General features: G+C 35.3%; 1 protein-coding gene across 1 annotated transcript; it reads right to left on the reverse strand.

The window, feature by feature from the left end:
- Window positions 1-3,683: 3,683 nt before the first annotated feature.
- LOC136843872 (uncharacterized) lies at window positions 3,684-15,273 on the reverse strand. The gene is given in 6 exon segments (XM_067112729.1): window positions 3,684-3,916; window positions 3,919-4,154; window positions 5,976-6,182; window positions 6,819-6,957; window positions 8,724-9,595; window positions 15,043-15,273. Coding segments are annotated over 5 exon segments (1,569 nt in total). The 5' UTR covers window positions 9,577-9,595; window positions 15,043-15,273; the 3' UTR covers window positions 3,684-3,782.
- Window positions 15,274-15,321: the final 48 nt, after the last annotated feature.

The raw sequence follows: 15,321 nt of genomic DNA on the forward strand, positions 1-15,321 counted from the left end.
AAATAAATCCTAACCAGTACAACAATGCCATACAGATCTTGTTTATGCACATTGTTTATGCTATACAACCATGCTGACTTGCAGTTCAAGGGGAGAGAAATCCATTGCAAGTCAAATCTGGACTGTGAAGTGAAAGACAAATAAAAAAATATGCTTTGCAAACAAGGTTCACCTACCTATTTCCAACCCACAGAACACCTAAAACTGCTGACTATTCCACTTTAACTCTCAAGCATTAGGAACAACAATAAGCTATCATTTTTGCAACCTCATGTGACTATAAAGTGAGGTAATACAACAGCACATAATGATTATACATAACCTTTCCCAGTGGCAAAAGTCTTCAAATAAGCTTTATGCAAAGGAGATCACACCAAACATTATAACAAGACATCAAGATGCTAAACATAAGGCAACCGGAACAAAAATAGGCCAATCTGTATACAAATTTTTTGCAATAAAAGAGCTTTACATGCCTCGATTTAAAAACAATTGTTAAAAGGTGGCCACAGGAGCCTGTTTTAGTTACATTTGGTACATTATAAACAGAAGAAATATATATATATATATATATATATATATATATATATATATATATATATATATATATATATATATATATATATATATATATATATATATATATATATATATATATATATATATATATATATATATATATATATATAGTATATACATAAAAATCCAAAGATGTTCCTAATTGAAAAATTTCAAATAAAGTTCAGCTTAATACATCAAAGCATCAGGATTACATATTTTACTATTAGCACATTACTTATAATAGTTATATAACCAAGACTTGACAGTGAAAACTTAATTGGCTCCTTTCCAAAGATGACATACAGAAGTTACAATCACTATCATTTAAGAGCAGATGCCAAGATTTTAGTCCAATTCACTCATTTCCATTTTCTCAATATATACTCAGTACAGTATTCTGTGCCATACTCAATTTAATATTTACATATTCTCTTTCGGGCCATTAAATTATATGAATCAGTTAATCTTGAGAGAAAATTTGAGGAAGAATACTACAATGCCACAAAGTTCTTTTTGCAAAACTTGCATTCGTCATGCACCAAGCACCTAAAAATTCACAAAATAAGTAATAACACATTTTAACATAGTACTGGAGCCTTTGGGCTTATAGCATTCTGCCTCTTCAACTACAGGCGCAGCTTTGCTCGTAGTAATAACAATAATAACTGAGAGCAATAAAGCTGCAGCTATTTTAATAATGCCTACAGTGTCCACTGGAGGCACCATGTATGTGGTAATCCATTGTTTAATATCTTGTCAAAGTGCACTGCAATATCTAACGCTTCAAATGAAGATAGCAACAAAGCTTATGATTATTACCGTCCTCCATTAATCTTGTTATTAAATACTTTAACCAAATTACTGATCTCACACTCTTATCTCTCACAAGGCTGGCCAGAAGGCACTGGACCAACTGAAAATATTATTAAACAATAACATTTCTAACTCACTGAGACATCCAGAAGGGTTTGTTACTAATAAACAAAGTAGATCTTACTTAGCAAATTCAATTCCTTCAAAATTTAATGATTGGATAAACTGAAGATGTTGAGGGTTCTGACAAAGTTCCCTTAAAGGATTTGTTTTTAGGGCTTGGTATTCATTATTGGCTGAAAACTGGACATAAAAATAAAATGTGTAACTGTAAATGTTATCCTGCATTTTGAAATTATCATGTGGGTTGCTCATCAAAAACAAAGGTTAAATGAGTGTGACCAATGAAATTTTCTCATAGTATAACTTTTTCAAATGAATACCACAATCCAACAGTGGGTTCAACCTGTTAAATTCCACAGCTCTACAATATAAACACATGTAAAAGATTAATTAGATAACCAAGTTTCATTCAGAAGTGAATGATGAAAGCAATGTAACCATAACAATTTCACCAACCATAAACATTGCTCAATTAGCCATATACTATTACAAAACAAGCTGTTCTTAAAACAAATATTAAGCAATATTCTGAAACCAATGAACTCCACAATATTTAAAAAGACATGAAGGTCATGAAGGTCATCTGTTTACAAGATATTCAAAAGGACTATCAGTAACATCCTTCTGAATTCCTTTTAATCTAAAATGTTGTGACCATGCCACCATAGCAATTGTAGTACAGTACCACCAAAATAACATAATTGTTACAACATGAAAGGCACATTCAAGCAAGAGTTAGATGCACTGTGTACCAGAGACAACATATGACGATGACACTAACTCTGACAGTACAGCAGTGGTAAACAGTTTAAAATGCCATGTGTTTGTTAATATAGAGTTTTCAAGGCTAGCATAAGTTAGGCTGGCCACGCTGAACTCTAACAATTTAGGCAATAATAATTGTCTTGTGAAACATTAGATTTTGCTTGCACAAAATACTTTCAGTCTTATTATGGTGTATTTTCTGTGATTTCAAAATGCTGTCACTTACAGTTATTTCCTATGTGAACTCAAAGCATGGGATACTGGGCAGTCATACCCAAGGATTCTACAACACAGCTATCACAAGCAATACATATGCTGATTTTGGTCTTGAGTAGTACATATATAGAGCTAACACTACTAACTTGTTCTTTGCCATGCTAATGTACACATTCTAGGTCAACTAAGATAAACCCTAAAAGGGTATTGTCAAACCTCCTAGAAAACGGGGTCTTCATACAAAAAAGGAAGAACATCTTTGTGTCAACATCAACACTCAACCAAGTGGAAGGAATATGTATGTACAAACTTTCTGGAAATGATATTTAAGTGCTCATTTTTATAGGATTAACTTACGTACTGCCTCTCATATAAGCAGAAATAAGGGACCTAACTTATATGAATATTAAAAATTTCTCTCATAAAAAATAAGAAAGAATGAAAGACATTCTCCAAGAAAACTCAGCACATCTAAAACCTATCTTGGTTTATACATCTACAAGTATTACATGCATATAGCATGACTGATATAGTGATTGCTTTCCTCAACAAAGAAAAATAACTATAGCACACTAAATCAATTCACACATACTAGTGTTACTACATATACCATAAAATGAGATGAAATATGGTGAATTAAAAACAATAAAGCACTTGTGTAAAACATCTAGCAGTGTATAAACCATCAATGAATGAGTCAACAACCCCATCTTTGCAATTACGCTCTGTTTAATTGACAGGAGAATCTGTACTTCCATCTGCCACCAGTGAGCCATCTCAGGTGTCACATTGAGCTTATTTTGTTTATTCATCATTATTTATTATTACTGAATCAAATTTGCTTTATTCAAGTTATGCGCTTTATATTTAAATGTTTTTCTATTTATTTTATATTGTAAATATTCAGCTTTTTTTTTTCTTCTTTTATCCTCTTTCCTTTCAATGATGGTAATTCCACCATCTGGAAGCTTGTTCAGCAATTTCATGTACTTTAATTTTAGTTCTTCCATACAAATGAATACACTACTACTACCACTAGTATTTTTCCTATTGCTACCACTTCTAACAACAACATTAATAACCTGGCATCCACTGGCTCTACACAAAAAAAAATTACTACATGGCCTATCCATAACAACCTATCACAATTGGTAAATCGTGGGTTTACAATTGTGTATAAACATACCTCAATCCCCAAAACAATGAAATAAAAGCTTCAAAGCAAATGGGATAGAAAGAGACAGTGACTAAATATCCATATGGCAATAAATAAACCGCAGCAGAGAAACATACACCTCATATTTTCAACTCTCTGCTGTGGGAGAACTCTGACTTCTGTAAACCCACTGTTCAGGAGGAACATACTTCACTGTCCTTGGTCCAGGTGGAGAGGGCATAAATCCTTGACGGCCATCAGCAATGGCCATAGGGGTGGCACTGAAAGTTGTGAAGAAGGCCGTGCAGCAGATCGACGCACGTCATTATAAACCATCGCTATGAGAAGATACATACCACCAATTATTTTCTCAAAAAAGGCAAGCAAACTCTGCATGAAAGGAGTGATGTTGCGGAAGAAGACACCAGCTGCGTGAAGAAACTGGATGCCATAATGATGACTCTCTCTCAAAAATGCCACAAAGCCAACCACTAAAGTCATGGTGAGGACAATTACAAATCTGAAAAAAAAAACACGCAAATGAGTATAAAATGGATTACTACAAGCTTATACTCAGGTAAAGTTATAAAAGTTATCACAAATATTATGTAAAAACTAGTCGACTTTTTATTCCTTATTCACAGCCAAGCTTTTAGGAATTCATTAATTTTCCATCATTTCCTGATGGTGAAAGAGTAATCAATTCCTGAAAGCTCAGCTCTGACTCTGTAAGTCAATAAGGAATAATAAAGTCTGCAATTTTTAAACTACACATAACCAAAGTCTATATCACAAGAAACCTATAACAAACAATAATCAACAGGCAGTATATTTCAAACCACAAATGGAAACTTTTAATACCCCAATGTACCTAGCTTTATCTACATTACCAGTGCTGTAAAAATTCCTAAGAATACTATTTATTCTTAGGAATAAAAAAAACACTTTTTCAAGTTTTGTACTTACATGTTAATAAAAAAATGAACACATTAAAATGTTTATGTCACATATATGTATTGTGTGCATTTTGTAATCTTATGTATCTTCTAAGTGGAAAGGACTCCCCGCTACGTTTGATGTTTTTGCTAGGCAGGCATTCAGGATTCATAAATTTTGGCATTACAGTATTGGCTGCTTCTGACCTGTGGTTACAAGGAAGGGTCCAAGTGCAGAAAAAATGTTCACCTTAGGGAAAACGGAAAGGGAACAAAGTACTAAATGGTATGCTCGATATCTCAGGATCTGAGACAAAAATTAAACACCTCCTGGACTTGGTCCATTCCTCTTTATGTTAGAGTCTGAGTATTTTCCATTATGTCTGTATAAATCCCAGGTAACTTTAGACCACGCTGATTACTTGGACCATGTCTGTTTGTACACTCAACCCTACACCGGTGGCAAACATGCTTCATTAATGAACAAAAACAATTACAGTTAACCCCATTACAAATACATAAAAAGAATTAACTGAAGCATGTACAACAGAAACTGTTAACTGTAAATCATACACTTCTACAGCAAACATCAAAAATCAAAGTTTAGTAGTGCAATGCACATTAGCTAAGCAAATTTAAGGGTGATCAGCACCTATTCCACTGAAGTGTTTTGCTTCATTTAATCTATACATTATTTGTAGCTGCTGAGTCATCTCATGTGCAAGTGCGATATGAGTGATGATTATATAAACATCGTCTTCTTCAAGTCTTCTGCTATGCCACAGCCTCTTCATCACTTTCTTCCACAGTCATGGGGAAGAATGCCTTTGCTTGAGAATGTAATCAGGGATGCTTTCCTTTCATTATAAGCAAGATGAACAAAAATATGTTATGCCAAACACTTTCCAACACTGTCTCTGACCACTTTTTTTTTATATCATGTCTACTGTATAATATACAATACTACACAGCACAGAAGAAGCTTTACAGACTTAGCCATATTAGCAACATATGCTTCTAAAATGCCACAAAAATCTGCGCAGTAATATACAGCCAATGATATTCTGTACAACTTAGGCTTGTTCAAAGTATATTACAATGTCTTTCACAAACCAGAACATTGTTACTATGCAGTGCCTGACTGTATCCTTCTTCCAGGAATACAACCATTTTTGTGTAAAGTAGATCCTTACACAAAAAGTGAATATCTCATAGTAAAGTAAAGAGGCTTGTTCACTGTAAAGGCATTCATAACAGTGTTCACCTGTTGACCCTGGCAATTCCTTCCTCACATTACCACTCATTTGTAAGTTTTAATTGAATTATATCACATGTGTGTAGATTCAAACTCAGCACAGGATTCTAAAAATGGTATGACAAGAGCAACTATGACCTATTTCACTTGCCTAAATGCTTCCTTGATATTAGAAATTGTAATTGTGGAGCTCACAGCTGACCATACGCTTGACACGCTGACTTGTCGGACTTGCAGTAGCCATTCTTGCACTTGCTCACTCAGTGTTTCCAATTCACTTCCAGGTTCTTTTGCCGCAAGTTCTTTGCGTCTCTTACGTCGAGCTACGGCTAATTCACCATCATGAGGATGGATGCTCCTGAAATAAGCAAACTTCTTTGAAAAAAAGAACAGGTCATGTGAAAAGAAGTTCGCTAAAAACAACTTACAGCAACAGAAGCATTGTTAAAAATGGCACTGAATGGCTTCATCTTCAAAAATACCCATTACACACACACATATTCAATAGTCGAAAAGGATACTGTGAAGGGATGAAAATAATACAAACATCTTAAAAACTTATGATGTATCAAAGTTCTACAACAGAGCTGAAATATCACTTCCCATAGACTCTCAAAGGGTTCACTTAAAAAGATTTGTTCTCAGTAAAGCTGAAGAAGCAGGACAGCTGAGTGAGAAGAGACTACATGGAATGGATGAAAATAACACACAACAATGCAGTTGGGTTCCAAAGAGTGGCTGCAAAGAATCTTTAGTGCTGTCTACAGTGTGCCACACAATGCACATTAGAAACAATACCTCACATGTTTTTATCATATTACTATTATGACTATATTATTATTAAAGCATTATTTAGTTTAAACAGACTGCTGAGCTAGAAAACTTGAGTCTCACAGGGTATGCCACATTACCTACTAGGTGTGCCTGCATTGTGAGGCAAAAGATTGCACTGTTCTCACTACATGCTATTACACAAGGCTACACACATTCTTACCTAATTATCCTTAACATGACGCGTAGACCAAACTGTGGATGCAAGGAAACTCCTGTGACAGAAAACCAATAATGCCCCGGGCTTGGAGGTGTTGGTAACAGTGTCCACAAGCAATAGCAGGGCTCCTTAACAGAAGGCGCTGAAAACAGATTATTAATGTTGGAAATTACTGTGCGAATAATCTGAATTTTCCAGACCATAACATTAAAATGGACATGATTAGCAAAATTTACGTAGTGACAACAATACCTGCAAACCATTTTACAAGTCCGCAGAGCAACGACACTAATTTATGATAATCAGTTTCTATAAACTAACAACCTATTCGAGGGGGAGGCTTACAAGCCCTCAATGTGCCATCTGGTGCTTAAGATTCTTAGCACCATCTCTTCAGCGCTTATTGCACAGATTTAAATGTTTTTTTGCCTTCCATCTGGTTTCTTCAAGTATGATTAGATTAATCTGGCTTATGCCAGCAAAGGCCTTTGTCTTCAGACAGCATGTAAAAGTGGTACAATGCAAATAAAGCTGAAGAAACCTTTCATATAATGAATATAGTTGTAAACATTTAAATAAAATATGCCTTTGCCAACTGAAAGTAATTCGCTTATAAAAATGCATATAAAACCATGGTCTAAAGCATCCTTTTCAACTCATAAAGGACTTTCATCTCTATCCTTATGCGTTCAAGACTCATAAATCCCTTTCTCTCAAGGATATGTCAACTGTAGAACCTAAAATCAAGTGCATTTAACCTCATGACTTTATTAACAGGTAAATGACCAACCAATTGCAGTCTTAAAACATATCTTTTATGCTCTCATTCACCACTTTTCCTCAATACAGCCAACACATTTTTTTTGAGTTACTTAATTTAAATACACTTTCTCCCGCATTACAAGCACACTATCCTCCGGTTGCAAGGTATGAATCTGTACCAACTTGTACTGTTTATCAAAATAAAATTCACGCACATACCTATGAATATCATAATACACACACAGAATGAACAAGACATAAATGCTGTACAGTATTTACATTGTAATCTATGCTAAGGCTCCATCTTGAGATTTGGCATAGGATTTGAAGTCAATTCATTTAATAAAGCAATTCAGTTCTTTACATGACAATGCTACTTTTCTCACAGTAAAATTGTCTGCAATATGCACAGCAGTTAGGATCATTTTCAACACTAATGCCCTCGGAGAAGGTCTCCTCCTTAATAATAATAATAATAATAATAATAATAATAATAATAATAATAATAATAAAGTAAGGTCTGGATTAATGGTGATGATAGCTACTACAACAATAGACAAAAGTGAGGATTACCATGTAGGACCTAAAGAATTATAAATCCCAAGTACATATATCCAAGTCCTGCTTCATTCTTTTCCTCCACTGAGAAAGAAGGGGCATTTCTTGAAACATTACTGTAACACTGTCCTGCCTAGTCCTCACAACAGCAGGTTAGGTGTTATTCAAGCAATAAGGAAAGAAGGCCAAACAAAAAATTACTTGAATGACTGTTCCTTTCATGTATTTGATAATTCATGCAGCCAACAAATAATGAAAAATTAAACAAAACTGAAATTGGTATCACCCCTAGTGAACAAAGAGGCATGCTCCACGTGAAGCCAACCAAAACATGTAAAAGGTAGCCAAACTAGAGAAGTTAGTCCTCAGCTGTGCAGCCCAATTAGATAATCAACCACTGACAATAAGCTTATTTTTAGCATTCTCTGAAACTAAGAAAAACCCATAAACACTGGCAAGGAAATGCACTTTCAGAACAATGAATTTTACTTTTTATGACCCGACTAAATTTCAACATCATGGATAAAATGCATAAATGGTTTCTTATCAAAAGCATATTAAAAGGCAAACTTCAACTAAAATACTTACGGGTTATATTTATCCATTTTTTTCCTTCCAGTACACCAGGTATGCTTCTAATTACACACATCAAGATCTGATTCATTTCCACCTCCCACTCGTCAACTTCAACAACATCTCGATACCCTGCCAGATTTTCAACCCATTTCCTTTCTTCTATCCACCCAGAGAACATGAAGCCTCTTAGTCTTTCTTCAATGTACTCAAAACTACCTGGAGCAAACTTGGATTTAATTCGTGTTTTACTGCCCTTTTCTTTTTTCTTAGAGGAGACGGAAGAATCTGAGTCCCGCGAATCCTTGCTGACTCCTTTTTTAACCTTCTTTGTTTTACTCTTAACTTTGAGTTTATTTTCTTGCAAATCTTGTGATTCTGTTACTTTGTCTGCTTCAATATTTGAATCTGTTTCCTCTTTGGGAGAAGACTTAGCCTCAGTAGGTCGGAGTGCAAAGGATATTGAGTGAGTGATACATTCCTCAGTTTCCCGTGCAACAACATTACTGGCGTTACTGGCTCCTGCTTCCACTGATGTATCATCAGCGCAGGAAATCTCCTGACTCTTTTCATCTTCGTCATTCTTGTCATCCTTAACGGGAAGCACATCTACTGTTTCCGTAACCTCATCACTATGTACATTATTAACCACATCTTTCAAATCTTGATTTATGGTTTTTTCACTTTCAGCAACTTCATCTGCTGAAGTTACTTTGCCACTTCCTGCATTACCAGACAAGGCAAAACCATTGCTGGTCATGTCAACGGCTGCACACTTGGGTGTTTCTTCACTGTCGATATCCGGGATATCTTCCACAGACTCAAAAGTAAGAGGCTTCTGTCCCGCACCTGCATCTTGGTTCTCCATATAGCGTATAACAGCTACCCTAAAAATAAATAAAAAAAAAAAATTAAATCTTAGTACTGTATTATTTTACAACTATGGCAAAATACAATAACCTGTATACAGTATTATGAGTTAACAAAAGCATTAATATCATACTCGGCTACATTAGTCAATATATGGTACAGTATCTATACCTTCTTTACAGGTCTCCATGCATTTAATGTTGTAGATAATGAAGTACCATTTAAGAAGCACAAAAACTAAAAATGCCACAGACAATGCCTGTTATGACTAGTACAGTTTAATAATTAATACAGATATTTCATACTGTATATTTCCTAACCTGTTAACTTGGAATCCAGAGTATAATGGACAAATCAGATACTGAAAGAGTACACACAAACTGTATAGCACAAGAACATGAAAGTAGCTGAATAATGTAACTAGAGGTATAACAACACAAATATTCACAGAGATTTACATCTATTATGTAACAGCTTGTTGACATTTATTATTTGATCACTGATATCTTATCTAAATACGACAACGAATATGGTTAAAAGATAATAAACTTAAATATATAATTTTTCAATGTATAATGAATTTTTCCAATTAAAAACCCATTACTTTATGCTAGCATATCCTAACCTGTTCCACAGGTATTACAATATACCCTATTAAAATGTCTCATCCTACTAACTTTTCAAAGGGGACACCTTTACTTAAACATTCATTCAAGAACTTTTGAATTACTATTGGTAATATTTATAAACATATGCAATCCATCATCTCAATTTCTTCTATATTGTTTTGAAGACACATCATCCTGAAAGTAATCATTAAAGCTCTTTATGGTTTTCTGTAACTTCGTGCATATCCTCAAGCCCTTTTATCGGCTACTGATGAAACTATATTGCAAAACTAGATGACATTATTGAAATCAAGACACTATTCTATATCCTACTTCATATGTAACTGAATTATAAAGACCCTTTAATTTGTGAAAGACCTTAACAGAATAAAGACTCCATGAGAGTAAGATGCATACACACAATTTTTTTTATGAAGTAAAACAGTTTTTACAAAAAGAGAATATTAAAGCATTTAAGTTTCTGAATAAGTAAATATGTTATGGATTACACTACACATGGGTGATGGGGTGCTACCCCAAAGAGTCCACAGTCCGCCTTCAACTTTTTTGAGTTAGGTTAGTTTAGTACCTCACACTGATACTGCAGAGTACGTGGCAAACCCCACGGTAAGGTAATGAGTGGTGAATTCGTATAAACTTCAGTAATATAAAGAAAGCTAAAGTCTACCATAACAACTCTGTTTCATTACTGCTATTCTCCTGTACGGGTAGGCTATGGATCACAAACTAGCAAAAAAAATCTACCATGCTTTCATGCAATCACGTGATCTCTGTGAAACATGGTTGGGATTCTACAGTATATACCCTCATCCCCTGAATACCTGTGGAAGAGGGTGGATTATTTACCAATACTGCATACAAAACCTGAATTGGCTACTATGGTGTGTCTGAGAGATATACAATAGCAGCATATATTGCAACTTTAATTTCTAGCTGCTTTTATAAAAGATAACAATTTGAGAAATTCTAATAAGTAATCCTAATGCTTCCTTTCTGATTTGCTTAATACCTTAGCCCCTTAAGATATTATGGAAATCTGAAAAGACAGTACAGTATTCATCACCAACTTATTGATCAAGAGTACTACATGTAGCAATTGTTTGTTACATCAACTATTCACCATTAACAATTTAACTGAGTGCAGATGTATGGAGAATGTTAACAGAGGAAAATGGGCGTTTGGTGCAATTTTGGGACGGAAAGTGGGTGTTTGGTGTAATTTTATATTTTATAGCAATTTTCTAGAAACCATAAAATTTTCCATATATCACTGCTTTAGTGGACTGCAACAACTCTCGTTTGAAAAAAATCATCTGTCATTTTGAAGAATAAACTGTGCACCTTACAAGTTCTACCAATTTTACCAAAATATGATACACAAGCGACATATTACTTCTGAAATTGTAAACAATAAAGCCTAAACCTTATTAATGATAATCTGACTATGTGTGAAGGGCCTCTTCAGAAAATGATTCAGTCCCAGACAACAATATACAGCTACTTCAGGTAGGAAGTAACTTTATGGAAGGGGGAAGCGTAACCAGCTCGAGGGTCTACATCTTGTAGTTAGTAAATCACAGCAAAACTAGGCTAACTTGACAGGAACAACAATCACTAAAATGTCCTACTCATACAACCATCAAAGGGTACAATCAAACTCTTTCAAATTATATCCATAGGGTGGCAAACTTTTATGCTAACCTTACATAAGACAACTTGACTAAGACATGAATTACCTTAGACTATACTGCTCTGGATATTTCTCTCGATACCTCCAACCCTAGCCTAGATGGTGTGAGAATAAACCAACAGGCTACCACGCTGGTTTAATTACTCGCTGTTGAGTACGGATAAGATTTACCTAGCTCAACTGGTTAAACTGGACCAGAGCACTGCACACTATTCAACATTCACTGGAAGCAAACATGCTATTGTAGGGGGTTACAATACCCAAAGGCCTGGTATGCTGAAACTCACACATCTGCGGTTCATATGTTTAAGATGAAAGGCAATGAAATGGCTATACTGTATGCACAAATATTGTAATAAAATCAAAACTAATCATCAAAGCAACTTCTCTTTATCTTACATTTGAGAAGTCAGTTTTAGATAATGAAATTGCATGCTTTTTATGAGTGAAAGTTTAAATGGTTGTTTTAGGCATATTTTCAATGAAAAACAGTTCATGGATGACCAACACTCTTTCAGTGCTAGGCATCACAAGAAAAGAGATTATTATATATACTGTCTGGTAACATCAAGGATTTAATTCTTGTAACTAAGAACAGATCCACAGTATTTTAAAAGGTCTGCGTGCACCAAACTCATATAATTTCAGCATTCTCCAGCAGCTGATAGCTGTGCACACTTTCTTACCAGCTGGTTTTGACTTAAGTTATTTTGTTGAGCTTCATCTGAAACACACACAACACTGGTGTTTTGGAGTTGTGACGGAGCCAATAAGCCTAAGGTTAGGTAGGCTAGTACATAGTGCTACAATTAACTAAAGCATGTCATAATTGATAAGCTAGTAAGTAAGAAATTAAAAACAGCACCATAAGAAGTGAGAAATCTCATGCTGTTAAAAAAAAAAGGGTAATTCTGAGGAAGAGGTCTGCTCCGAGATATCTATTAATTAAATTTTTTGACTGAACAATATAGAAAATAGTATATATGATGAAGTAAAGGTGAAATAACTTCAAAAATTTGGTGATATATGTAATGTGAGAAATTTATCGTCTTTTGTTTATGTCTTTGTGCGGAAAACCTCTGTGGAACTATGTTTAGTCCAGCCCCTTGAGGATGAATGTAGAGGCATAAACAGGAGATGGATAATTTCTCACATTATTTCGGGAAAATTCTCAAGTTATCTAACTTGTGCTACACTATACACCATTTTCTATATTACTGTCAAAAAATTTCATTGATAATGTCTCCATACAGAGCACTTCTTATTTTTACAATACTTGGGCTTACCCCTATGCATTAACTTAACCTCACAGCTCTTGCCCTTGGCTATCTCACCACAAGAATAACGGGTAAATCTAATCTAAGGAATAGCTCTGCACAGAAATATTGTTTAATAATGAAATTTTTGACTGAACAACATAGAAAGGGTGTATCTGATGCAGTACGAGTGAGAAAATTTGAGAAATGTGCGAAGATTAGGAAAAATTTACCATCTTTTATGTTTAATTTCATCCCTGAGGGGCTGGTACTAACTACTGTCCCCTATGCAGCTTCTGCCATGTTTAGTACCAGCCATTCAGGATGAATGTAAAAATATGAACAAAAGACAGCAAATTTATCATTATTTTGGCACATTTCTCAGATTATCTCACTGTATTGCATAATCTATACCCTTTTCTATAGTTCAAAAAATTTACTTAACAAACGATATCTCTGTGCAGAGCTTTTCCTGAGAATTACCAATTGTTACTTTAATAACAGGCCCAATTGCATGAACGCCACGTTTCGTCCCAGCCCCATGGGTATGAACATTGAAACAAAAAGTAAATTTCTCATTGATGGTAAATCTGCGATAGATTTTGGCATGGTTTTTGTAGTAGGCAGACCCTACTACAGAGACTGATTATTTTTCGGTAGACCCGAACCACCTCCCACATTGTAATTTATATTTTTCTTGAGTAAAACACATCAAAACAAATAATTTCTTCTCATCACATAACCTTCGCTAATGGTTAATAACAGGGAAAAATAATTAATCAAATTATGATTTATAAGGTAATACAGCAAAATTGTAACTGGTAAACACCCGTAGATTACGTTAGTTTGGTATTTTTAGGTTCTTTTAGTGCCCTATTATTATTATTTCCTTGCCATAATTTTCCAAAAAATTACCCAGAGACTTGAGAACAAAATAGGCTAGTCCTAATCTCCAATGGTGAGAATTGGTATAGCTTACGGCTAAAACAAAATAATGCGACTGATGCTAAATTCTGTGGGCTATAATGGTGAAACTGTGATCAAAATGGCATAAGTATAGGCTATTACACTATGCATATCCTAGATGCTTAACCTGAAGTTAGAATAAACCTGCTAAGCCTTTAATAGTTGATAACATATGCCCAGTCATACATAAGAAAAACTGAGAACCTTCATAGTTCTACCCTAGGCCTAGTTTAGTAATGCTTCCAGTAGGCGTAACAACGTAGCGAATGCTCTAATAGGCCTAGTGGGCAGTGAAGTTAGGCCTAGGTGTCCTTGTTTGTAGCTGCTAGCTTAGTCTCAATAAACAAAAACATCTTTGTAAATACCTAAGCCTACTAAACTTTCAATAGTTGGTAACATATGCCCAGAACTTACATAAGAAAAACTGAGAACCTTCAGAGTAGTAGGCCTAGTTTAATAATGCTTCCGGTAGGCCTAAGCATATGAATGTAACAAATGCCCTAATAGGCCTAGTGGGCAGTGAAGTTAGGTGCCCTCGTTTGTAGTTGTTAATCTAGGCTTAATAAACAAAAACAACTTTGCAAATACCTACGCCTACTAAACTTTCAATAGTTGATAACATAAACCACAGTACTTCCGGTAGGCCTAAGCGTACGAACGTACCAAATGCCCTAATAGGCAGCGAAGTTAGATGCCCTCGTTTGTAGCCGTTAATCTAGCCTTAATAAACAAAAACAACTTTGTAAATACGCCGCGTTAAATGAAGTTTGCCAAACAAACCACTTACCCGGCAAAAACTGGCTCTAAACTGTCCCGAGCGACTCCTACGCGATAGGCCTACCTTGGCACCGTAGACCTATCAACGACCCCAAAGCCCTATTTAAACCACTACGTTACTAAGATCCACAACACACTTCATTTACCTGCCACAACCTGTCACTCGAACTCCAGCCACAGAAATAGAAGTGGGCGAATTGGCACAGACACAAACACACAGACTCACAAACACAGCCACTCCTCCCTCTTCCTTCTTCCCCGACACCAACACCACAACCTGTTTCGAGGAAGACTTTGGACAGGCCGAGATATTAATAGAAGTTGCCAACGGTAATTACGTTGGCTTCAGGAGGAGGGGGTTTACCTCGCTCCTGGGGAAAGGGGGAGGGAGGGGGTAATTGGGGGGGAGGGGGATTACTGATTTC

The sequence above is a fragment of the Macrobrachium rosenbergii genome, chromosome 12, assembly GCF_040412425.1.
Source record: "Macrobrachium rosenbergii isolate ZJJX-2024 chromosome 12, ASM4041242v1, whole genome shotgun sequence".
Classification (NCBI taxonomy): Eukaryota; Metazoa; Arthropoda; class Malacostraca; order Decapoda; family Palaemonidae; genus Macrobrachium; species Macrobrachium rosenbergii.